Consider the following 25281-nt stretch of genomic DNA (forward strand, 5'->3'; position numbering starts at 1 on the left):
ACAGGGTATTTTTGTCATCAAACAGAAAGCTGAAAAACACAAAACAAAAATGTTACATTATTATAGGTAAAGAAATTACTTAAAGATGCAAAACTAAATAAAGATCAAAATATGAATTGTAGCTCATGCCAGAACGTATCTGTGTTCAAATACAAATAATACTAATTATTAGATTAACCACTAGGACAATACAATAAAAAGAGAAACTTTTACAATTCTATTAATTCTCTCACAGCACTACTGCTATTGTAAGTATTGATCTGTTTATAAATAACACACCAAAACTACAAATCATTCTACACAACAGTGAATGGAAAAATATTTTTAGGTGATGTCTACCCACAATATTGTATTTTTACTTTTCTTTAAAAAGTATTTATCAATCTTCTAAATGTTAAATGTTAAAACCAATCATTAAACATTGAAGACAAACTTTTCATAGGAGCTGGCATGTTTTTACAGAAAAGTGAAGGAAAAAGATCTAAAAATTTGGATTTGGACTAAAATGTGGATTTGGACTAAAATCTGGATGGACTTTAAGTCTGTTAGTAGATGGCAACTATGAATAAACCTGTATATGCAAACATAAATGTATGTACATATACGTATATACAAGAATCTTTGTATTTATATTAATTTTATTAAATGATCTCACTACAAGACACAAACTATACACTTTGTCTTTATTTGCTGATAATTAACTAGAAAGGCATAATTTTTGCAGAACTGTTTAATCAGTTGCAATAACCAAATAAAATACCTTCATTATGGCCTCACATTGTGATACTCAGAAGTTCACAGGAAGCATAAATGCGTACATTTTTTTTAATGTTATAGTTTTTCTTTATTTATGAAGAGCTTATTCAGTGTGTTCCATGTGCATTACTCTAAAATTTGGCAAAATTTCAATTAAAAGTTTTTCCACATGTGGCATTTAGGAAGGCTGAATTCACAACCCCTAAGCTCATAAATCAAGCCACACTAACAGACTTGCAGAAGTACTCATTAAGGTGCACAACTGTCCTCAGATTACCATAGCTTAATCCTCCAGAGAAGATTTGTATTCTTTCTTTGAAGATAAAGTTGCAGTTATGAAGAGTCATAACGTCACAGAAATAGAGCCCTTTCACAGGGATTTAAGGTAGATCATTCACATAAATCTATGGCTTAAACTGTATTTTAAATTAGGTATGCTTTGTTAATTTTAACTTTCCTAAGTATCTCCCTACAGGCATAATAGACATTTTCAACAATAAAGCAAAAATAAAGAGAACTCCTACTCCCAGTCATTTATCACTGACTCTGATCAGAGCAACACCATTTTTAATAACTGGGTGTATCTTAAGAACAGGTTCTGTACATATTTTAACAACATTTACAAGTTAAGCTAAACTACTTTAAAATTTCATGCAAAAAACCATACAGAATTATTTTCGTAGTATGCAAGTTTTATTTTTTTTGGTAGTTTAGAAATTTCATTCTTTCTAAATCTACAGTTCTAGATAAGTATTTCCTTCAAGAAACATTACAATGATATTGCATTTTGCCTCACAGAAGGAGATTACGTATTTAGAGGGATTTTTAAAACAACACTTTCTCTAGAGTTTATTGACTTCAGTGATAACACTTCTAACAGCTCACTCACACCTTTTAGAAATATATAGTTAAGAAAACATCAATGTTAGAATTTGTGGACTTGGTAGTGGTAGGTTAATAGCTGGACTCTTACTGTACACATACAGTCCAAGACATATCAGTCATCACACCATTTAAACAATTCTTTCATTACTGCTAGAGAAAGGATGGTTACTTAAAGCAACATAGACAGGAAAATAAAATTTAAACTAAGTGGCATCATTGGGGAAGCAATATGAAAGGCTGACTTATCACTCATTTAAAATCAAATGTTTGATTTTTATAAACAGGGTGCAGGTGTAATGCATCAAAAGGCTGAAGAAATAATAAAAAAAAACTGTCACAAAAAGAAAATTTTTCATAGTATTGCTCAAAAAAAAAAACCCAAACAACCAACCCCCAAAACATCCTACATGGTGTTGTCTAGCTGTGATGCATCTTCCTTTCAGACTACTGTTTGCAGAAAGTTTGCAAATGATGAAGAATGTTTAAGAATGCAAATAAATCAGTTGTGGATTTTAACAAGACATTCTGCATATTTCACCACTTTCTTATATAAGAGAAACTGGTAAACTAGAATTATTTTGGCTTAGAAGAGCTAATATCATAGTGAGTACACTGTGGCATTTTCTGTATTAAAAATATGTCCCAAAAGACAACAAAGGGAGAAAACTTTAACTGGTAAAAAAACTATTGCAAGTTTCCATTTACTTAAAATGATTGAGTTCTTCTATCACATTTTCAACTGAGCTGCACCTGCTAAGAAACAAAGACTGGGATTCATGGTTCAAAAACACAGATTCAATTCTATGCAGTTTCCTTTTTTTGTTGTTTTATGAGGTTTGTTTGTTGTTTTTCTTTGTTTGGCGGGTTGACAGGGTTGGTTGGTTGGTTGGTTTTCTTGTTCTTGTTGTTGGTTTGGTTTTCGTTTATTTTAAAGTGGAAGGATCAAAGTACGAAGAAACAGCTGACAGAAGTAAAAACCATATACCCTCCTTCCAACTCAGCTAATGCTTACACTTAATTCTCATACATATCTTGTTAGAATCTTATTAGAAAATGCCAATTTTATTCTTAAAATTTTGTTGTTATTCAGTATTTAAGAAATACCATCAAATGTTACTAATGCTTTTTAAAAATATGGCCATGGTAAACCTTTAATTAAAGTTTAACAAGGATCTGGAAATAATATTTATGTTATAGTCAAACATACTGAATAATTGACCTGGATGGAAAGATGAATAGCATTTTTTCTTTCCTATAATAAAATAAAAATGGATGAGCTGTTTTCTACATGATATGTACTTAATTATGATGTGAAACTACTTCCCAAAGAAGTTTGACTCGAATAATGATCTTGAGTGGCTGAGCTAAAACAGTAAGAACAGGGGACTCCCTGTGGTGTCCCTCGGGGAGTGCTGTCCCTCAGCGATTGGTGTTCCTCAGGGATCAGTGGCGGGACCGGTCTTGTTCAACATCTTTGTTGGTGACATAGACAGTTGGATTGAGTGCATCCTCAGCAAGTTTGCTGAGGACACCAAGCTATGTGGTTCGGTTGATACACTGGAGGGAAGGAATGTCATCCAGAGGGACCCTGACACACTTGTGAGGTGGGCTGATGCCAACCTTATGAAATATAACCATGCCTAGTGCAAGATCCTACACCTGGGTCAGAACAATCCCAGGCACAGCTACAGGTTAGGCAGAGAAGAGATTCAGAGCAGCCCTGTGGAGAAGGACTTGGGAGTGGTGGTGTCGTGGTTTAAACCAAGTCCCCCAACTCCCGGAGAGTTAGGAAGGAAAAACCAAAGAATGTAGCCCCCACGGATTGAGATAAGAACGGTTTAATTGCTAAGGCATAACACAAAATCACTACCACCATTTACTACTACAAATAATAATGATACAGCAAACAACAAGTGAAAAGAATACAACACCCCACCAGCCACCGACCCATAACTCACTCCACCCTGCATGGCCGAGCACCGCGTGCTCCCTCCTCCATTTTTCTCTAGAGCTCTACTCCAGCTTTTCTCTTTCCCAGTATGCATCCTGGGCATCACGTGCTATGGTATGGAATATCTCATTGCCTAGCCTGGGTCAGGTGTCCTGTCTCTCCTTCCTTCCGGACTCCCCTCCTCCACCTGGCTGGAAAAAAACCTTGAACAAAAACACCCTCAAAACATGCTCAAACCATGACAGGTGGTCAATGAGAAACTTAACATGAGCCTGCTTCAGTGTGCACTCACAGCACAGAAAACCAAGCGTATCCTGGGCTGCATCAAGAGGAGCGTGACCAACAGGTCGAAGGAGGTGATCTTGCCCCTCTACTCTGCTCTCATGAGAGCTCAACTGGAGTATTGTGTGCAGTTCTGGTGTCCTCAACATAAAAAGGACATGGAACTGTCGGAAAAAGTGCAAAGGAGGGCCACGAGGATGATCAGGGGACTGGAGCACCTCCATACACAAAGAGGCAAAAAAAAAAGGGTTTCAGTCTAATATGTTTTAAGTCAATTGCTGAAATGATAACAATGCACCTATGCTTAATTACTGAGACACAACTGCAGTGTGAAGGGGAAAGGAGAGGGCACCCCAGTCATGTCATATAACTAGGAATGAATGTATGCCCTACCTAACCAAGTTTTAAACATTGGGAGTGCTTAGATTTATTTTTCACTTTTTAAATTCTGAAGTTTAAATAGTAAAGCATATTTATAAACATATTCCCAAATTAAATCAGAAAATGTACATAGGTATCTGTTCTGTAAACAGACTGTTTTTAACATATGTGTTCTTTGCCAGCATATTAAAGATTATTAGCATAAACGAACACATTACCTTCAAGTTTACAGTGAATGAGGCTAACACACTCCTTAAATACTAAAACTGAACAGCTATATGTTAATCATACTTATTGAGATGAGTAACAGACATTAATTGTGTATTTGTGGAGCATAACTGAACATAATGATATCAAAACCTGGTTGAACACGGAAACTAAATCTTATGAAAACTGAACATAAGAAACAGAGATACACAATTAATATAAAAATTAAAAGGCATAAAAGGCACTTACTTAACAAACCTGTACTCTGGACTTTCTAGCTTTCTGATTTTGCTAATTTAGGAGGGAGAAGTTATGTGCATTGCATGCTTACTCCTCATCATACTCTTCACTTAAATCCTTGCTGTTTGTCGTCACTTTATAAATGATAGTGGCACAGATGGAAATTTGGTCTTACCCACTACAGCCTCCTAATATATAAATATACAATACACTCAGCCAATTAAAGCACATCATCATGATGTTGTGCTCCTGAAGTCCATTCCTGTTTTCCAGATGGAAAGTGGGTTCTGTCTGCCACCCCAACTGTTATATGACACTAGGGCAAAGATACTCCCCACTATTAAAAAGTACTTTGAAACTGTTGCTGTAACTATCAGTAACTTAGCATGCCTCTTTTCATTCTATTAGTCACCAGCTGATGGCATTACTTATTCTTTGAAAGAAAACTCAAGGATGATGACACTTAGAAACGCCTGCTGTAGACATACCTGAACAATATACTCTAAAAGGACAGATAACAATATAGGAAAGCTTCCTTATCTGAAAAGAATTGATAATATGTTGTGCTGTAAATTAACTGACTGACATTTGCCCATCTACAGAACTAAGCTGCATTGTATGGCACTACAGATGCATTCATACTCTATTATGGTGAAACTCTCTTGACAGTTCTCAAAAGAACCAAATAGCTTTACCATATGAAAATATTCGCATAGAATATGAAATGTATTTATGGCCTGTCCTCCAAACTCACACACTTGAAGAATGTCTGAACTATAATACATAGGAACAAAATATAAAAAGGAAACAATATACATGCAATAGATGAAAGGGAGATGAAAGCTTAGAGCAAAACAGGAAGCTCACAGTTTTTCTTGCATTAATCATGAATTGTGTTCTTTCCAAGCATTACACTGTATATAATGATTTCTCTGAATGCACGTCTAATAGTGAGAGTCCTAAAAAAGCATAATTCCGTTAATTTTTTTCAGCAAATCTCCAAGCAGTAACAAAATATATCAATATTGATAGTGCAATGACATTTATAAGCAAGTTGTGTGTTTGTAAAATCTGCACCAATTCAAGTTTTACTAAGTACTATAGCTGTATGCAAAAAGACAACTGACATTTCTCTGAGCAACTGAAATGTTTTGAGAGTATTTTCCTACTAGCCTCAGGAGGAAAGAAGTATCTTCTTCAAAACATCATCATAACGAAGAGCTTAAATCTTTAGTGTTCAGTTGAGGATCAATACAGATTAAGGTTGTAAACGTGACATTTTCAGATGCTTGCAGAGGCTGATATACTTCCTGATGTCTCCAAGAATTCCTAATAACTTCAAATTACATAAAATGCTCAGGATTATGTCACTGAGTCACCAGATTTCTTTTCTAATACAGTTATGAATTAAGGCTAGTGAAATAACTTCATTAGTTTATATAACCACGAAAAGGCAGAAATAAAAAGGTGAGCTCAAAACAGGTTATGAACCAAATGTTATACTGATTATCAAGAAATCTGGAAGTCAAAAGAGTAAAATATTTTTATCAGACTGACAGGTTTACAGGCTTGAATGGAGAATAATCTCAAGCTTAAATAAAATTCTAAAACATTCACACCCAAAAGTTAAAGCTGACTGTCATCTGCTTCTATGTCAGTGTGGTACAGCTGATGCAGCTGGCTGCACAACCCTCCTTCAACCTTCACAGCCATAAAGCACCTATTTGTAGATGCAATACACCCATTTGTAGATGCAGTACATCCATTACATGAGTGAAATAAGGCAAACTCAGAAACAGTATTCACCTTATAATTTCTTTTTTTTAGCTACAATTTCAGGCTCTAGCAGGAAGGTGTCCAGCACCAAGTTCTTGACCTGACCTTGCTGTTTGCTGCTGTTACAAGGCATAATGTCATATTACCATATTACATTATCCTGACCTGGATATGCATGGCAATGGCTACGTCTAGCTCATCCATGCAATGGGTAAATATATGCTTGGACCTATATTAAGATATGGCATAAACCAAATCTCTTTATTTAAATCGGCCTAAATACATAGGATCACAAGTTGCTGGGCAATCTGGGGCATGAGTGGTCTTCACTTGCCATCAAAACACAAACAAAATGCAGAAATGCAGCCCAAGAGGAAAACTAATGATAATAATAAAAAATGGCACAATTAAAAAATAACTTCAATGAAAAAATCTTTACCTACTATATCTAAAAAAAAAAAAAAAAATCCCTGCTTCAAACCGTGACCAGCAACAAACTGCAAGAAAAGCTGCCTTATAAAAATATCATCGGTAGAAAAGTAATTTATCTGTTACAAGATTAATCTATGACCTCAAAATAGTGGTATGCTGATATTAGTATTGTTCTCATCCTTAGATTACACTTTATGCATATTACATTAAAGTATATGGGTCATGTTGTTCTTTATACATACAGCAATATACATGTATATATAAGTCAGGTTTTAGAGTCATTGCATGTTAGGAATGGAATTTAAGTTAAGAACTTTAAAAAAAAAGTTTTTTGATAAATAGTTTACTCATTTAAAATAAGTACTTGTGTGAACCTACACCAATCTAATCAGAGTGCTCAGAAAATAACAGTTTCTGCTGTAAAGTATACTTAGCACTTACCAGACTAAAGTGACTTCAACAACGGAGACTGGCAACAATCTTTAAAAAAATTACCATACATCCAGGAGATGACATATGAGGATTTTAGATATGTTCTTTGTATCAATAAACACATAGAAGTCTTTCACAATCTTACTAAATACCCAAGTAAAAGAAAAAATATTAGGGACATAACTAGAATTTACAGTCTAGCCTTTTAATTCCTCTACTTTCTAAACACGTCTGTTGCTGAAATTCTGAAAACTGTCTTAATGACAGACAAAATTTGCTATTTTTTCACTCTGAACACATTTCCTCCTTATTTGTTTTGGTTGAAAATTTTATGCTTAACACAGTCCTCTCTACCCAGGTAGCTACACACACAAGTATTCACTAAGAAAAGTTAAGAGGTTTTTTATCATAAAATCTCAGCTATGAAATATGTAGTGTCACCAATTTCTTTGTGGTTTTGGCAGAAGACATCATTCAATTTAGCAAAAATAACCATGTATATAGCATATTTGGCTTTCCTTCTCTTTAGTTAACGATGATGTGTGGCATGACACCTGGTCATGCTGGCTTCCATAAGGAAAATGGTTATAGATTATGATGCAAAGAGGATTTCAGCACAGATTCTTTCATGTACGTAAGTGTAGTATTACAATATAACAATTGCTTCACAGACAGAACAATTTAAATTTCTGGTCTTTTTACAAAAACTGTAGCTGCTTTCAGAGAAGACTTCCAGAAATGTATTAAACTGTTCTGATAAGATATCTGGGGATATATAACAGAAAACTAAGGACTTTTAGATACACCCTAAAGAATAGCTTTTTAAGAAAAGTATCAACTTGATTCAAAATTAAGACATTTTAGTAATAAGACTATAGATAGCACTACATATTTCTGACATTAGGATGTTTCTGAAGGTTAGCCAAACAAGAGGCAGAAGAATATGGAAAAAAACTGTTCCACCCTTAATCCTTAAGGTAAACTGTGAACAGGATTAAACTTACTACTCTCATACAAAATCTGTGATGAGTATCAGTTCATTTGCAGGCATCATTTCATGGCATTTTTAGGTGAACATATTAAAATAGGACCAGAAAATTGCATTATCAAAATGCTTTGCTATTTCATAATTAAAGTAGGAAAAAACTCAGCTAAAGGAACAATTTTCTGTAAACTGAAATCAGTCTTTGACACTTTGAAAAGATTAATATAAAAGTTGCTTCTACTATAATAGATACAAAGTAAAGATTTAGTCAGTCAATTGTAAAATACTGCCCAAGAGGTTGAGGAGTCATTTTCCAATTCTGAGCAAAACTCAGACTGCAATCACAAAGACAGTGTCTTTGAGGTCACATGTTGCAATCCATGAACTTTAATTATCATTAAAATGAGATTCTAGTTTCTGACAGGTTCTTTGACTGTTAGACAAAGGGGAAGCAGAATCATTATCTTCTGACATGATAGAGCTTTAAGATTTTACACTTGGCCTAAAGCAGGAGATATGCTGAGACAGCAAATGGATAAAAGTTTTGTCAACAGTAAAAAAGATGAAACATTTCTAATAAAATTAACAAGAACATTGAGATAAAACAGACAAAAGTTATAGCTCACCTTCATATTAAGACATTCACTAACACTTCTGAGATTGTAAGCATTTCACAATTCTGAAATTAATTTCCAACATTACAAAACCACAGACTGACCAAGAGTTGGCTATAAAACCAAACTGAAAGCCAGAATCCAACCACCAAATGGTAACAATATGCTTCCTACATGAAATGCCACTACTAATGCTAATTTCAGTGTCTACTTTGGGTGCTTTCAGGAAGTCCCAAGAAGTAAGAAGTAAGTTAGACAAATACAGAAATGAAAGAAGATGTCTTTAGAAAGAAAAATTATGGCAGAAAAATATATTAGGGGAGAGATTTAATTTTTTTTTTAACTTTTCCATAGACATAAGACAACATAAATTTTGTAATTGTGGACTGAGGAGAAAATGATGTGCCAGACACGTAACTTCAGCCAATACACTTCTACTATATATTTACTATTTCTACTTTATGTAATTCACAAATGGATTATTACCTTAATAAACACGGTCCCTAGAAATGATGCAAGTAAAAAAGATGGGACCTTGAAAGAAGGTGTGAGAAGGGGTGGGATTAATTTAGATAAGAGAATATGTCTTTGCCCTCAGGCATTACAACATACTTGAGCTGTGTAACTGTACAGGCTGAATGTGCTGTACGTTGCTTTAAAATGCCTTAAAGTCTCAGCCATAGTAATTCTATGGGTCTGCATCTGCTTTTTAGTCACAGCACCATAACATCTCACTTAAACAACTGTTTTAATGTTTAAGAAGCCTCTGCGATGGTACTTTTTATTTGTTGTTCTGATAATCTCACTGCCACGAACCTGCAAATCCCAGTAGTGTTTACCATGGAGGATTCTCATGGGAACTGACTGCCACCCTCATGATAATCACATCTTTCTTCCCCTCTCCTTACTTCTGGTTTTGTAGATTTCAGTTCACGTTAAAGAAAACCAAAGCATGGTACATAAAAATAGGTAACAGTAATTTACTCAGTAAATATTATCAAACAATTTGTGTACACAGAAACTTAACAACATATGAGTATAGAACACTTGACCTAATTTGCATACTCCGACCAATACCATGAGTGGGAATAATCAATGGTGAATTTGAGTGAATCCCAAAGAAAAGTATAGGCAAAAATTATGGTGAAAATGTAACCCTAATCACCACCATCTGCTGCAATGGAGAAACCACCTGTAGAAGGCTACTGGTGTGGAGAACCGAAACTGGATTTCCTGGCTGACCACTGGGAAGCATTTCCCCTTCTTGTTCCTTTCATCATTAGCGTTCACAATATGCCAACAGACATCAATTATAAAAATCTGCATAGGCAAGCCTGTCAATGTATATAAATGTATAGTTTAATAAACTTGAAGCTAACATCCACATAACTTTTCACTATTTTGTCTGTTTTGGTGTTGAAACAGCAAGGTAACTACAGGTGAAATCAAACATTTACATAGGATGCTTCAGTTTAGGGAAAACATTTAGGGCAAACATCCACTCTTTTAATTCAATTACTTTCAGTTACTGAACAGTCTCTGAATGTTTTGCAGCATTTTTTATATGAAAGTAATATTGTCAAAATTACTATCAAATCATTTCCACTGTATATGCCCATAAGAAACTCATTACAATAGTATTAATTATTCTTGTCTTTATCCTTAAGGTGAACTAATTAACATTAGTGATACCATATGTTAATAAGCATATATTAATAAGCAAGCGCTCTTTCTAGCTGCAGGTCTATGTAACCTATTAAAATGGAAAATATCAATACATACATAAAAAATAACAGGTATCAGCATTTTTTACTAGAATGAAACAGCTTCAGAAAGTATTAAACTGAAGCTCACAATCAAGTGACATTAAAAGATGCTTATGCTGACAAGGTTCTCATCTCTATGAAGCAGAAGCAACACAAATAAGGCTAATGTAATTTAGGTCACTTCTGGGGGGGTTAGATTTCCACAATCATATACAATATATCTGTTCTGCTGGTTTTCTTATGTACTAATTTTGAGTTAGTTCTGTGAAGATTCTTGGAGAGGCTTGAAAATAAATTTTATAATTACCCTAATAAAGTTTGAGAAAACTAACTGTAATTTTCAAATAACATCCAATATAAGCAATTACACAGGTTAGCAGAATGTAACATTTCCAATTTTTCAAATATGATACAGATTTGTAGTTTGTATTGACCTTCAAGCAGAACACATTAGAACAGTAACTTTCATTTTTACCTCAGTTTCTTTTTAATTAACCGCTAATTAACAATAGAGATGTTACCAGAACTCAAAATCTGTGAAAGGGCTAAATGCCTATTCGAATTAAATTTGTTGGGATGTAATGAATGAACTTACAATATGTGTTTATAACAGTTAATTGAGTTCATACCTTGATAAACAGCTTTGAATCCTGGTGAGCCAATGCTGTCATCAGATTGTAAATGAAGCCACATCTGGTTGCTCATGCTCACAATAAGATCAGGAACACTAGATCCAGTGAGTCTGTATGTAGGATAAATTGCAAAGTCATTTGCAGAGGCATAAATTACTACTACTGGAACCAAAAAAAACAACGCCCTTTTAAACTTAATATTTAGGCATATTTACAGTATATTACCCTAGTGTTCCATCAGCTGCTTTTTAATAAAATTAACAACTCTACATGGATTAGAACAATGTGAAGACTTAGAAAAATGTATGTTGAATTACAGAATTCAATTTAATTTTTAAATACTTTTAATAAAGCTGTTCACACCCAAAGCTTTCCTTAAGAAATTAAGCTATATGACATATGAAGGACTGTATGAATTAAACAGTTAGTACTGCTTTTTTTGACATGCTTTTTGAAAGTAAAGCACATATGTCCAGAAGAACTTCCTAGAACTTCCTAGAAGAACCTCATTTACTCCATTAAAATAACCCACAATTATCTCTAAAGGGGAAACTGCTTTTTCACATACAGTAATGTGTGATAACTACATTTTGACATAACACTTGTAAGGCAAGCTGGTGAATCCCACTATACAACCTTAGAACCTCATGGCAACCTTTGTACAGCTGTGATTCTGTTATACTCATGAGAAAAGATGCATGTTACAAATGATTAAAAAAAAAAAAAAAGGAAGACAATCTTTGTAGATTACTTCTTAATGGTGAAAAATGCCTACCATGTAATCAAGTTCCAGCACAGTATCTGAACAACTGTTCAGAGCTTGGTGATAGCTATGTAGTCTTTTGAACTGTGGGGAAATCTGCACATAAAAAGTGGCTGCAGAATATATCTCTGCTGTTACCAGACACAAAAAGAAAACATATCACTAGAAAAGGACATCAGCCTTGAAATCCATGTAGAGCGCCACACATCAGAAACTTTGGGGCTGGAAGCTACAGGTGCTGTAACTGATGTAAGGAGAAACTCGTGACTCTCTCATTTATGTAGACTTTACTTTGTTCAGATTGGTCACATACTAGATTCTTTGTCTGTCTTTGAACTCTCAGCCTTAACTAAGATAAACAAATAAATGTAAGATACGTAATACAAATATCATACCAAACTGAGATAACATGTGCCTGAGCAGAATTTCTCAAGAAAGAAGCTATAAAGAAACCAGAAACAAGTATTTGGACTCTTCTATAAACATATTATTTAAATATAATCAACCCAATGTTAATACTGCTACAACTAAAATGCAATGACATAATAAAAGGAGAGGCTGAACAGAAACAAGGGGAGAACTGAGAAATCATGAGGCAAGTTACAGGAAATCCTCTCTGTCTTGCATCTAAAACCTTACCCATCAAGATTATGAGCAACAAGCTGTACATCTCCTATCTACAATATTTTTGTTTCTTACCCTGGTATACTGGAAATAATATATTAAAAAAAAAAATAAAAATCCCATCTGAGTCAAATGGACCAGGGTCTTGCTAACTACTACTACCAGTCCACCTCAAACTGTTGCTGTAATGGTTAAGTGTGCTCTCATATGGTCTGGAAGACTTTTGTTTACCATTTGACAGCAAGTAGTTGACAGTATTTAACCTGTTATAGCTCAGCATAAGCAAACACATAAATGAATCTTAGCTTGGATAAGTAAGAACATTGACAAGACACAGAGATATACAGCTAAGCTGTTTAGCTTGGCCCGTGTTAATAGTAAGAATGAACATAAAGCAGCTCCTTAGTATGAAAATTTGAGTTGCTTCCCAAGCTAATTAGGAACTGTACAGGTTCAAAAAGATGCTAGGTTATAGCCAGAATAATTAATATACTCTTGCTGTTATAATGGTAATCATTGATAAAGTCATGAAAGTAATTTAAACAAATAATATAGGCAGTCTATAAAAGGAAGATACCTCATCAGAATGAGAGTTACATAAACAAAAGTAGTTAAGGAGATGCCTGCAGAAACAGATATATAATGAAAGAAAAGCAGAAGAGTACAAATATATTCTGGGGATCACCTTCTGAAACCACAGCAATGACCATTAATTTCTGACCTCTCTTTCTGGTTAAAACACTTAAACAAAACACCAGGGCATAACTGTTAAGCCACACACTGTATTCCACACTTTACTATAAACAAAATATTAAGGGTTTTTAGCAATGATGAAAAATTCACTGATGTCTCTTGACAATAATGGATTTATTGGAAGGCAAATGAAACCTGTGGTTTCCTGCAAGAATTTCTCAATGGCTATTTAGAAGTGTAAACTTACTGCCTAACCAAGTAACAAGTGTTTAAATGGCTCTGTTTATACTCAGTAATCTGATTAATGTATGAGACCTATATTGATGATTTCTGAACATAGACAAGATGAACTCTAAAATCACAAGTCTTTATGGGTAGTATGTGATTCTTTGTATACAAATATCTATGTATCGATATTTGTATACCAACCAAATGAAAGTAAAATTCAATTCTGAAATAAGCTTTTCAAATACATCTGTCTTCTTTATGCTTCTTTCCTCTTATGACTTCATAAAAAAGAATGTAGTTATGCATGTTTCATATATATATATGTATGTATATATTAAAATATCTCTGTTACACTACCTATTTCCCATAAAAGTTAACTACTTGATAATGTTCCAATTCAAATAGAAATTAATATTTTAAATGACAAATACTGCACACAAATGTGAAAAAGTTTTGAATACTTTCAATATTTTTTTTTGGTCTTTTAGTGTGCAGAATATTTTAAATAAATGTGCCTTGGAAGCATCAGAACAATAACATAAGCTGAATGAAGCACAGAATTCAAAAGCCAATATACCTGTCTTTGTGACAATAAACTACTGTATGAAACAAAAATTTATTTTAAAATTCAATCATAAACACTTATTGAGTTTTCAATCTGTGAACATATTTTCCTTCTTTGAAGCAAATCCATTTTCATTTTTTGTTCATTTTTTTCTTCTCCTTTTAAAGAAGCAGTTTTACAGTATTGTTCGGTCCTTCAAAGATAAGTCACTATGCAATTAGTGTGGTTAATTGCAACCATATCACAGACTAAAGCTCTTAAGTTTTGACTGTTAAAGCTGTGATAAGCAGTAACACTACTAAAAATCCCTAATTTTACTTGGCTTCGTATTTTTCTTTTAATATTAATAATGTCTACTACCTAGCTAATAAGGGGAGAAAGTATTAAACAACACAGTACTAAATAACACAATACTAAAAAAACAAACACAAAAACATACTTTCCTAAATTTTAGAACTTCTAAAGCGTTCAGAAGGAAAAAACTTTTAAATAATGTGAAATGGAAAATTATATTAGGAAGTCAGATTCAATAATGTTTGAGATAGATAGAGAGCTAGATAGATAGCTAGATAGATAAAAAAGTAGCCTGCTCTTTTTTTACCAGTTACAGAAGGGTAGGTTGCTTTTCAAGCCCCCAGTCAGTTTTATTTCCTGAGAAGAAATGGGTAAGAGTTGATAAAAGTATTTCTCTGTCATGGACAGTCACTCGTGTACTGAAAAACCTGACACAAACAGCTAGATTTGAACCACTAAGTTATGCTTTCTTCTTTGAATCAGGGGGAAAAAAAAACCAAACCTTCAAGTTGTTTTTTTCTTTTTATATAAGAAAAGTTAAGATTCATATTTTAAGGAAATAATTTTGAAAAAGGAAATTGCATTTTAAAGTAACTGCTTCAACAAAAATATAAAGCAGAGCACATTTGAAGGCAAAGCAAATTTTCTAAAGGAAAGTGTTATTTTAATTTACAGGAATTTAAGAACACGAAATTGGGCAATGCAGAAGATGTTCTGACTGATAATCTTTACCTCATACATGATTATCTCTAGTGAATTGTTTTTAAAGGCTAGTCACTGGCTTCTGGCCAAACTTTGTTAATTATGAGAAATAACTGCAGTCAAAACTTTATAGCCTAAACATACATAGGTTGTTTTTCAGTGAGTTGTATTTGCTGTATTTCTGGAACTACCATCCTGGCATGAATAGCCCATAAAATTATACTGCTAAATTTTCAACAAGTAAGGCCTACAGAGGAAAAAATTGGAATAAGAAAATGTAAAATATGTGCATGTAGCCCCTTTACTTAAGCTGTTGGTGATAGGATTTTTAAAAAGTCTACTATAAATACTAGCATTCGACTGCTTTAATAAACTAAAAAAAAAACAACCCAAAACCTCCAAAAAGCAACAAACCCATATCCCTACCCAAAATGCCAACTACACTCTCCCAGAAATGCATTCAATTGATTTGAAATAATTTGCTTTGCATTGTATTGGGTTTTGTACCATTTCATTGCTATTTTCATGAACATAAAATGCTTTCTCTAATTATTTTTCCAATCTTTTCCAAAATCTAAATTTGAGTTAGATAGTTTTATACTATTTTTCTTTTTAATCACTAACCCTACTTATTCCCCTCAATCTTGCTCCCATCAAACACTTAAAAGTCCCCTGTTTACTGACCTACCTCTAGCCAGTTTCCAACGTTCCTTGGATGTTTGACTTCTTACAAACTTTGTGGCAAAAGTAAGCTCATTGTAAAATTTGAGTACTAAGTTTACAATAAAGCACCCAGAAATAGCTGCTAACTACCTTGAGGGCTCTTAGATCCTGAAAGGTGGAAAATTTTGCATGGCACTGAGGCTTGTATGTCAGAAATTAAATTTTTATATGTAAAGAAATGGTTCAAATCACTTAGAAATTAGGTTTGCATTTAGAAATTTATATTTTTGCATATTTAATTCAAACTAAATTGCAAAAGCTATGCAGTTTTAGAATCAAATGCATGTATTTCTATTGTGGTATTTAGTAGAATTTCTGCAGAAATTGGCATTTAAGCTGCCAACAGAAACTTGCTTAGCATAGGAGCTGTATTATTTCTTAAGAGATCCTGAGAAATTAATAAATTAGATCTAGTCAGAAAAGTCTTTGCTATGAGCTTCCTCATTCCCACAATAAAAAAACTGAGTTGCTGCTGAAACCTCATTAAATGTGACAGAAGTTACTAAAACCAATTGACAGAAAATTTTGACAAGAAAAATCACTATGACATTTAGTTATGAGCTTTCTCATGATAATGTAGTCTAAAAGTGGATCTAATGTTTCATAAGAAAAGTTACTTTTCTACAGAAGATCTTTCTCAAAAACAAGCGAAATGAAGGATATCTGTGATGCAGTTTAAAGATAATGTATTTCAGAATGCATGATGCAATCCAGTGTTTGTAACTGCTAAAAGAAGTGTCACAATAGAAATTCCAATTCATTACTAATTATTCTGATGCAGTAGCTTCATACTTGGGCCTTCCTGTATTTACACTGTATTTGTTATTTATCATTTACTTTCTCAGATGATTTTCAGGGTAATGCTAATATGTAAACAACTGCAACCAAAAGGCAGATAAATTTAATTGAATAGACCTAATTTTCATCAAAAATACAATTTACAGTAAAGATGAAAGGGACAACACTGTACTGTAATCCCAAATGATGGACTATAGAGTAATAAGGATAAAACGGTTACTGTTCTCATACAAAAATCATAATGAAGGAAGAGCTAGAAGTACTCCACCTCTAGTGAAAAACCTGTAATAGTGCCAGAAATGCCAATGATAAATTCTGAGGTGGGTATCAGCTACATAGATTTGCAAAATGTTATTGAAGTGAAAAATAGTTACAGGAGGTGACATGATTATGGGGCCTGCCTTCTTAAGATAGTAAAAATAGGAATTAATATGAGCTAAGACTATTTTAGTTTTTTATTTTTTAAGGAGTCCTGGAAAATAAATGAGGAGTATATAGCCAAAGGCTTAATTCTTTCACATAGAAAGAAAATCTGATAAATTATTTGATATGCACTTTTGAAAAGGCAAACTTTGATATTTGAAGTACTCAGAATGTCACAAACATTCTTGAAAGTGTTCAAGGCCAAGTTGGATGGAGCTTTGAGAAACCAACCTGGTCTCATGGAAGGAATCCTTGCCCATAGCAGGGAGCTTGAAACTAGATGATCTTTAAGGCCCCTTCGAACTCAAAACCATTAATTCATTCTGTGATTCTACAAAACAGAATGAACAATCTGGCATACCAAATTTATTAAGTTCAAAAACTTGACTTTGAAGATGTTTTGGGATCCCTGTAAGTAAAAATGAATTCTAGTACAAAAAGGAACCCTTTTACTGGTCACAAGCAGTTAAATTAACATCCCCATAAAACTTCTTGCAATATTTAACTGATATGCAAGATGCAAGAAAAATAAGCACAGGTGTTGAAATTCTCATTTCCAGTTCATGTCTCTTCTCTTTCACTTAAAGTCTAAGCTCTTAAACCAGGACTTTTTTTATTTTATTTTCATAGAATCATAGAATTGTTAAGGGTTGGAAAGGACCTTAAGATCATTTAGTTCCAACCCAACTGCAAGGTTTTCTTTTTCAGGAAATAGACTCGGAACATGGAATTCTATCCACTCAGTAGCAGGTACTTGCTATGGCAACACAAGAAACACACACATCCTGCAAATAATCTATTCCTTTGCCAGTCTTAGCTTTTAACAGTAATTAAACTGGGGGTGTTCTACATCCTTTAATATAATAGTTCAGAAAGTAGCTATTAATGAATATCATACATTCATAAACAAAAATGTTTAATGAAGTTATTGTGCTCAGATTTGTCCATCCACAAATATTCTAGTTCATTTAAAATAAATTCTGTGGGTGTTAAGTGCACTCATTAGTTACAATTATGTAACAAACATTTCAATGATTTATGTGAATTAGAAGACCTTCACAGTATAAAATGGTGATGGATTCTTTTTATCTAGTATGTTCAATACTGTCTTTATCCAGCAGATTTCTATGCCTGATCTCAGCTCTCTGCAGTTTTTAGTTAGATATAAAAGCCTATAGTGATGCTATTAATGATCTGGAGTGAATTTTGTAATGAACAATTTCTTGAATAGTACTTGAATTTCAAGCTAACATCATATGAATAAAACACATGCATTAACATTAAAAAGCGAAATAGGTATCTCATGACCCAGAAAAAGCATGTAACAAAACATCGTAGGAAAAAAAATTGAAGTTCTGTACTTACACATACAACACTGATCTGGTATCACCAACTTTCCCAGCATCTCCAACAGTAAGAGTATCATAGCCTCTTTCCAGTTCAAACTCTTCAAAAGCAAGCTTTATGACCTATTGAAATTAAATAAGTCAGTTATAGAAAAACATATCCACAGGTTATTTGATCTAATCTTACATTATTTTTCAACCCAAATTATGAAGCACTCATTCATGATTTCAGCTAGTCTTATTTGATTTGAGAAATACATATAGAAAAAGCAGAAGTGGAAAAACTTCTGTATTTTCTTATAGCAAGAGGGAAGTCCTTGCCACATATATACTGAAAATGCCAATCACTTCTAACTGGTCACAATTATTCTTATTATTGAAAACTTTTTATATAGCTTTTTTTAATATTAATTATTTCAAAATTAAATAGCATATCACTAGAAGTAAATGAAATTAAAACCTTCTTGTCTGTTGCATCATTGAATAAAAAAATGGCAGGTATGAACTATTGATTCATAAGAAGGTGGAGGAGGCTGGTGCACAGAAATACAAAAGAAAAAAATTTCCTTGTATAAATTAATAAAACTAAACTATGATTTCAATCAACGGCCAATACTAAATTACCCAGAAATTTAAAAATCCCTCAGAATTGTTTGTAAAAGTATCTCTAATTTACTGAAACCATAATTTTAGACAGCACAAAAGAACACTTCTAAAACAAGCACTTTTTTTAGAGTTCTGTACTGGGGAGAAGTAGCTGCAGGTTTTATTTATGTACACATATGTACACAGTACCTTTTCATAATTTGAAACCATGATTTCTGCACAAAATTTGATATAGAAGTAGAGAGAGTCACAGTGATTATCCACAAAATTATTCATTTTACCATTATACTAAATTTTGCAGATACCTCTGGGGAGACTTTCACACAACTTCAGCCATTGAATGAAAATGCAATTAATATTTTTTTCTATTTTGTGGTCAAAACCAATATTTGTGTCAGATTTGGTCTTTATACATCAGCCATATTATGCTACTATTTTGGCAGCAACAGCTGAAAAGCAATGGTTTCCATTCACTTATTCCTATGTGATCAAGGCAGAATTAATTTCATTCAAATTTTAGCCCTGTAAAAAAGGCAGCATGCAAGCTAAGCTAGTTGTTTAAACTTTCTCAATATTCAAAAAGAAAGCCAGCACATTTCATTTCTCTGTGTTGGAAGGGAAAGTCTACTACAAACTTCAGGAGGAATTTAAACTACTAGAGCAGATGAGGAACTGTGTTGCTCCAGTTTCTAACCCAGATAAAAGCTTGTTTTTGATAAAATATACATTGATCTAAGATAATATATTGCTTCTTGCTATAAATTCATGCCTTGCTTTTCATATCCTCATACTTTCTGCCTTTCTTAGCATACCCCTGCTATTTGCATGTTTATGTGTTTAAGAGTATACTAAAATTGACTCCAGGACGAAGACACCTCGTATGTTTTAAAGTGCAGTTAATATTTACTGTCCTTAAAAGGTAAAAAAGAAGGAGGTTTAAAGAAAAGATAAATGGTTTTAGAATACCAATAGCTATGAAAAAAAGATGAACACAAATATATATATATAGTTTTTGACAGCAGGTTAGAGGCTTTGTACTATGATCTAATAGAGGTCCTTCACGTCATATTTTGCAGACCTGCCAAATATTGAGATAAAGTATACTGTGTTATCTACATTACATTTCCATAATCACAAGAATTTCAGACAATATGCTGTAGATAAGTGATATACATTTCCATATGCTCTTGATGTACCTTCTAGTATTACTAGATTATAACAGTGTTTAACATGCAAAAATTCAATAGCAAATCAAAACTAATAAAACCAAAGAAAAGCAAGAAAAATATGTAGAAGCATAAAGGCATAGTTGTTTCTGGCAATAAAAATAACTACATATATAAGACTTTTAATGCAGCTTTTCTTTTATGTGGGGAGGAAAGCTCAGAATACTCCATGAGAAAATACTGTAATGTATTATTTAAATATGCTTCATTTGTTCAGAATCACAATCTCTTTTACATTACAATTTAAAAACAAATATGAATGTTGACTTGTTTAATAATAAAATAACTTACAAAAAAAGTAATTGTATATAAACCACCAGTGCAAGATTTAAAGACCTAGTTAAGCATACAGGAAATGTCACAAGAAAAGCTTCTTTTTGGGAAATAAAATTGTGTGAGGAAATATTAGCCACTACTAAACTAAGATCCTGTTCTTTTCACTTCCACACTGTTATTCTGTGCTAACACAAAAAATGTGTTGCACAGACATTCAAGTGGTTGAGAGTGAAGAGATCTAACATAAATTCCTTTAATTTGGTTCACAAAACCAGATTTTTACCATATAAAAATTAAGCACCCACTCTAATAATGATTCCTCCTACAGTCCGTGAACAGGAAATGGCACCCAGGACACACCTCACATGAATGTGGGCCAGACTGTCCTTTCCGATGACTATGGGGGGAGTTCAGACATCTCTGGGAGACTAATGCTTACACAGGTATACTTAGATAAAATTAGTTTCTCTGTAATAAGGCTCTGAATCATCAGAGGAATCATCAGGAGGAAGGATTGTTTGTTGGTTTATTTTTGAAAAAAGACCGTGTGTTAAGACACATTTTGTACGGATCAGGTATGTATATAGCATAGGAACAATTTATAAGGATTGAACTAAAATCAACAAGAAAATATCCGTCTGTGGTTAAATAATACTGATTTATATACCAGTGAAGAAAAGCAGCGCCAAGATGCTTTTCCAGATTTAATGTTGCTTTGAAATTACAACCCCCCCCAGTAATGCTAATCTGATAATCAACATTAAATATGCCTACTCTGAACTTATCAAAATAAATAAAATAATTAATTTTCATTATGGAAAACTTGAAACACAAAAATTACTTCCAAACCTATTATATTTGTTTCTGGATGATCGATTATACTTCTTACAGAAGAATGATCCTGTTTGCTTTATGAAATGAACTAGACAAAATTCCCTTATAAGCAATTCAGAATGATTACTTACGATTAGACAAATAGACTGTGAAAACAAAAAGCTTAAAAATGTGAGACACCTAAGGTGGTACCTATACAGAAGCTCTGCAAGTGAACTGTCTAGCATAATTTTTTTTCCTTTAAAGTGTTTTCCTTTATCCCAGCCACTCACACACTTTATAATTCTGCTGGCATTGCTATATCAAGTAATGGGGAAAGACAGCACCAGAGTTGTACTAACAGAAATTTCTGTATGGGCATCCTTCCTGAAAGAAGCAGTTTCTGCGGAAACATGGCAATGCGACATTTCCAACATGTCTAGGTGTATATGTTCTTTTCACTACTAAGACCTATGTTATTCTTTCTTAAACATGATAGAAATTTATTTGTTCAATATAATAAATACAAACTAAAAAGCGAAAGCAGTAGATTTTAAGATGCTAGAAGAGCGCTACCAGTATAATATCTCTTATATTTATAAGATCAAGTGAACAATTTCAAAGAAGCACCCCTGTGCTAACAGAAATATATCTTATAAAAACAAACAAGAAAGAAATAAGAAGTAGAGCCTCTTTGAAGGATCTTCTCATACAGATCAGAAAATGAAGTGAGACAGTTTGATGCCTCAGTGAAAATACAGTAAAATGTATGAAGAATAAGGAAAAAGAATTGAGGATCCTTAATTTGAAATTTTAAAATCATAAATAGAAAATGTGTTCATTATAAAGACTTTTGATGAAAGCTGTTTACAACTGTTGCAGGTTGCTTCATATCACTGACATATTAGCTTCAAGTATAATAGCATTTTTCTGTTTTGCATCCTCTTTGTGCTGCTTTAAAATCTGAAAGTAAGATGACCATGCAAATGTTTTTAACTCTTGTCATTTCTTTTACAGACAACTCACGCTTAAAGGGACTTTCAAGTGAAAGAAGTCATTGATACAGACACAAATATGGAAATATTTCTATAGTTTTTCAGATAAATTAAAAAAAAAAAACAAACTTGAAGAAAGGAGCCAGATGCTTAAACCAGAGGTTTAAACTACATTTTGGAGCACTTATTTCACTTAAAGAACATGCTACAGAAGTGTCATGGTTTAAAATGACAAAAAGGTGATGTTTCCCTAGCCCAGTCCTTCAATGATATGCCCTGAAGTCTTAAAAGTCCCTGTGACTGTGCCCAAAATCCTGTGGAAGAGGAAATATAGACATAGATCATTGTGTAAAAACAGCAATAAAAATAAGTAACTCTAATTCACAACTCTTATGGATGATAAAATTTGAAACTACAGACATTTCCTTTTCACCAACTTAAAAAACTACAACAATAACCATATCAAATTGTTGTGATCAGAGGATAATCACTATTTTTAGGTACAAGTTATAAACACAGAGGAATGCCTTATAGAAATGCGACAATACTGTGACCATGGCAACAGTAAGCATGATGAAAATACATATGGCAAAATTTTCTGAAACATGAGGGAGTTTTTTAAGCAAAACTAAAGACATTTTCTGCAAAGATTCTTTAAGCAATGTACTTCCCTTCTTCTTATCAGTATCATACAAATACAGAACATTTTAAAATAATGGGAATAATGAAAATACAGTACTTAAGCATCTCTTTTTGCAAGAATGTAAATTTTAACTGGGTTTCAGTCCACTTACGTCACTTACGTCAAAAAAAAAAAACCAAACAAAAAACCATCAGAGGAAACACTTAATTAAACAGTAAGTTCATTAAATAACATACTGGTAACTGGGTTTTGGAGTTTTTTTGCCTTTTTATTTTAATTACTGACTCTGGAATGTTGGAGATTTTTTGTTGTTACTACAACAGTTTACCCAATTTTGGGCTTGTATGCAATACAAGCAGAGAATGGGATTTACATTAATTGTTATTTAAATATATATTTGAGAAAAAAGTGGGTTTTTTTTACATTAAGTGGACACAGAATATTTCACATTTCTTCTAAAAAGCATTTAAAAGATTCATCTACAAGAGCCAAGAACTGTATAATTAAAAGAGAAGATGGATTCAAAATCATAAACAATTTAGCAGTAGACTAATTGTGATTATAACTTCAAACATGTACTGAACTGAAACATTATTAATCAATGTAAGAAAAGAAGAGTGAAAATTCTGACCTTGAAAACAGATTATCAGGTTGAAAGTGTATTTATACTTACATACAACATGATTTGTTTATTGATTTTCACTGTTCTGCCTAATATCCCTCTGTGGTCACACTGGCCCAAGCTATACCAAGCGTCTGACAACATTCCTAAAATACTATACATAGCAAAAAATTAAGAACACCACTTGTACCTGAAGGCTTACATGAAATGTGCCCAAATATAAATCATGCGTATATATAATTGTGGTGGTGCAACCTGACTTTTCTTTCCTGTAACCCTGCTCAAGTGATAATGACCAGTTGAGGTTGTAATGGATGAGTCTGGTCATGATGGCTACATCCAGCTCAACACAGATCTAGGGGAGATAGACAATACCACAATAACCAAAGGCTAATTTGAGCAATGAGCCCATGTAACCATAATGTTAGTCAAGGTGTCCATCAAGCCAATTTTGGAAGAAAATAACAGCTATAGTCAGTATGCAAATACAACTATGAGTTAATCATCTTGCTCCATCAATAGCTCTCTTGCATGGCAGCAAGCTGAATATTAGATATTCAGTAACTGAACTGGAATAAGAGCACTGAAACCTTGAAATCCTAGCAAAGTAATAGAAAGGACTGATTGTGCATATATAAGCCTTTACACATAAACCATCAAACAAGTCTGGGACTAAGTCTGGACCCAGGTGCACCTGGACTCCCCTATGAGAAGCAGTTTAGAATGCAAGGGGTCCCTTCTTAACCCTGTGACACAATGGGCAGGTCTCCGTAATAGTTTTGTCTGACCCTGTCCCATATGCAGTAAATAATCAAGTGTACCTCACCATCAAATCTTGTTAAAACACTGTTACGTTTACCATTGAACACTGTCTTCTATCAATACAGTATACTATTGCTTCTCTTTTGCAAGTGAAATGCATGACTCTATGACATTAGTGTCACTCATGGCAAATTTTGCAGACAATAACATTTTTAGCAAGAACTCGCAAAGTTAGATATAAAATGTTTTCCAATTACAGATAATCTACTGTTTTCCAGATAATAAAGATGATTCAGCATTATCTAAAACTATTAAAGGAAATAAAAATTGTATCCATGCACATTTTCATCATGCCAAGGAATCTGTTTGACATTCAATGAAGATATCTCGGATATTACAAATGACATATGTAAAACTGTTACCACTTCAGAAATCATAAATTGTTTTTAGAATACCTGATGACTAATTTTCCTCTTAAACAAGTGAAATGATAGAGTAGCTGATACTCTTGAGATTGGATTTTATAAAGGAAAAAGCAGCAAAACATTTTTATTCTCATATTTTATAAAGGAAAAAGCAGCAAAACATTTTTATTCTCATATTCCTTTATGGAATAAGTTACTACTTTTGACTCAAAGCCATTAAAGGGTAAAACATTAATCACAGCAATGATAATTTGGCACAGATACAGCTATAATTAATAAAATGCTAAATTAGTAGCTCATAATTTACAAGGTGAAATGATCTGTCTTGAAACAGATAAAAGTTTAGGCCAATAGGGGCCTATTCTGCAAAATTCCTCCAGCTTTTGTTGAGTGACAGCAAATTTACTGAAAACAC

At 33.2% G+C, this 25281-nt stretch overlaps 1 protein-coding gene across 1 annotated transcript in view; it reads right to left on the minus strand.

Annotated features, from left to right (window-relative positions):
• The window catches only part of CSMD1 (CUB and Sushi multiple domains 1), a 1105213-nt gene that overhangs the window by 284079 nt on the left and 795853 nt on the right, over positions 1–25281 (minus strand). The window contains exons 11-12 of the mRNA XM_013130058.2: positions 18518–18621; positions 11337–11449 (exon numbers count right to left, since the gene is read on the minus strand). Of these exons, the coding sequence (XP_012985512.2) occupies positions 11337–11449; positions 18518–18621 (217 nt within the window). The remainder of the gene's footprint in view (positions 1–11336; positions 11450–18517; positions 18622–25281) is intronic.

The sequence above is a fragment of the Melopsittacus undulatus genome, chromosome 3 (assembly GCF_012275295.1).
Source record: "Melopsittacus undulatus isolate bMelUnd1 chromosome 3, bMelUnd1.mat.Z, whole genome shotgun sequence".
Classification (NCBI taxonomy): domain Eukaryota; kingdom Metazoa; phylum Chordata; class Aves; order Psittaciformes; family Psittaculidae; genus Melopsittacus; species Melopsittacus undulatus.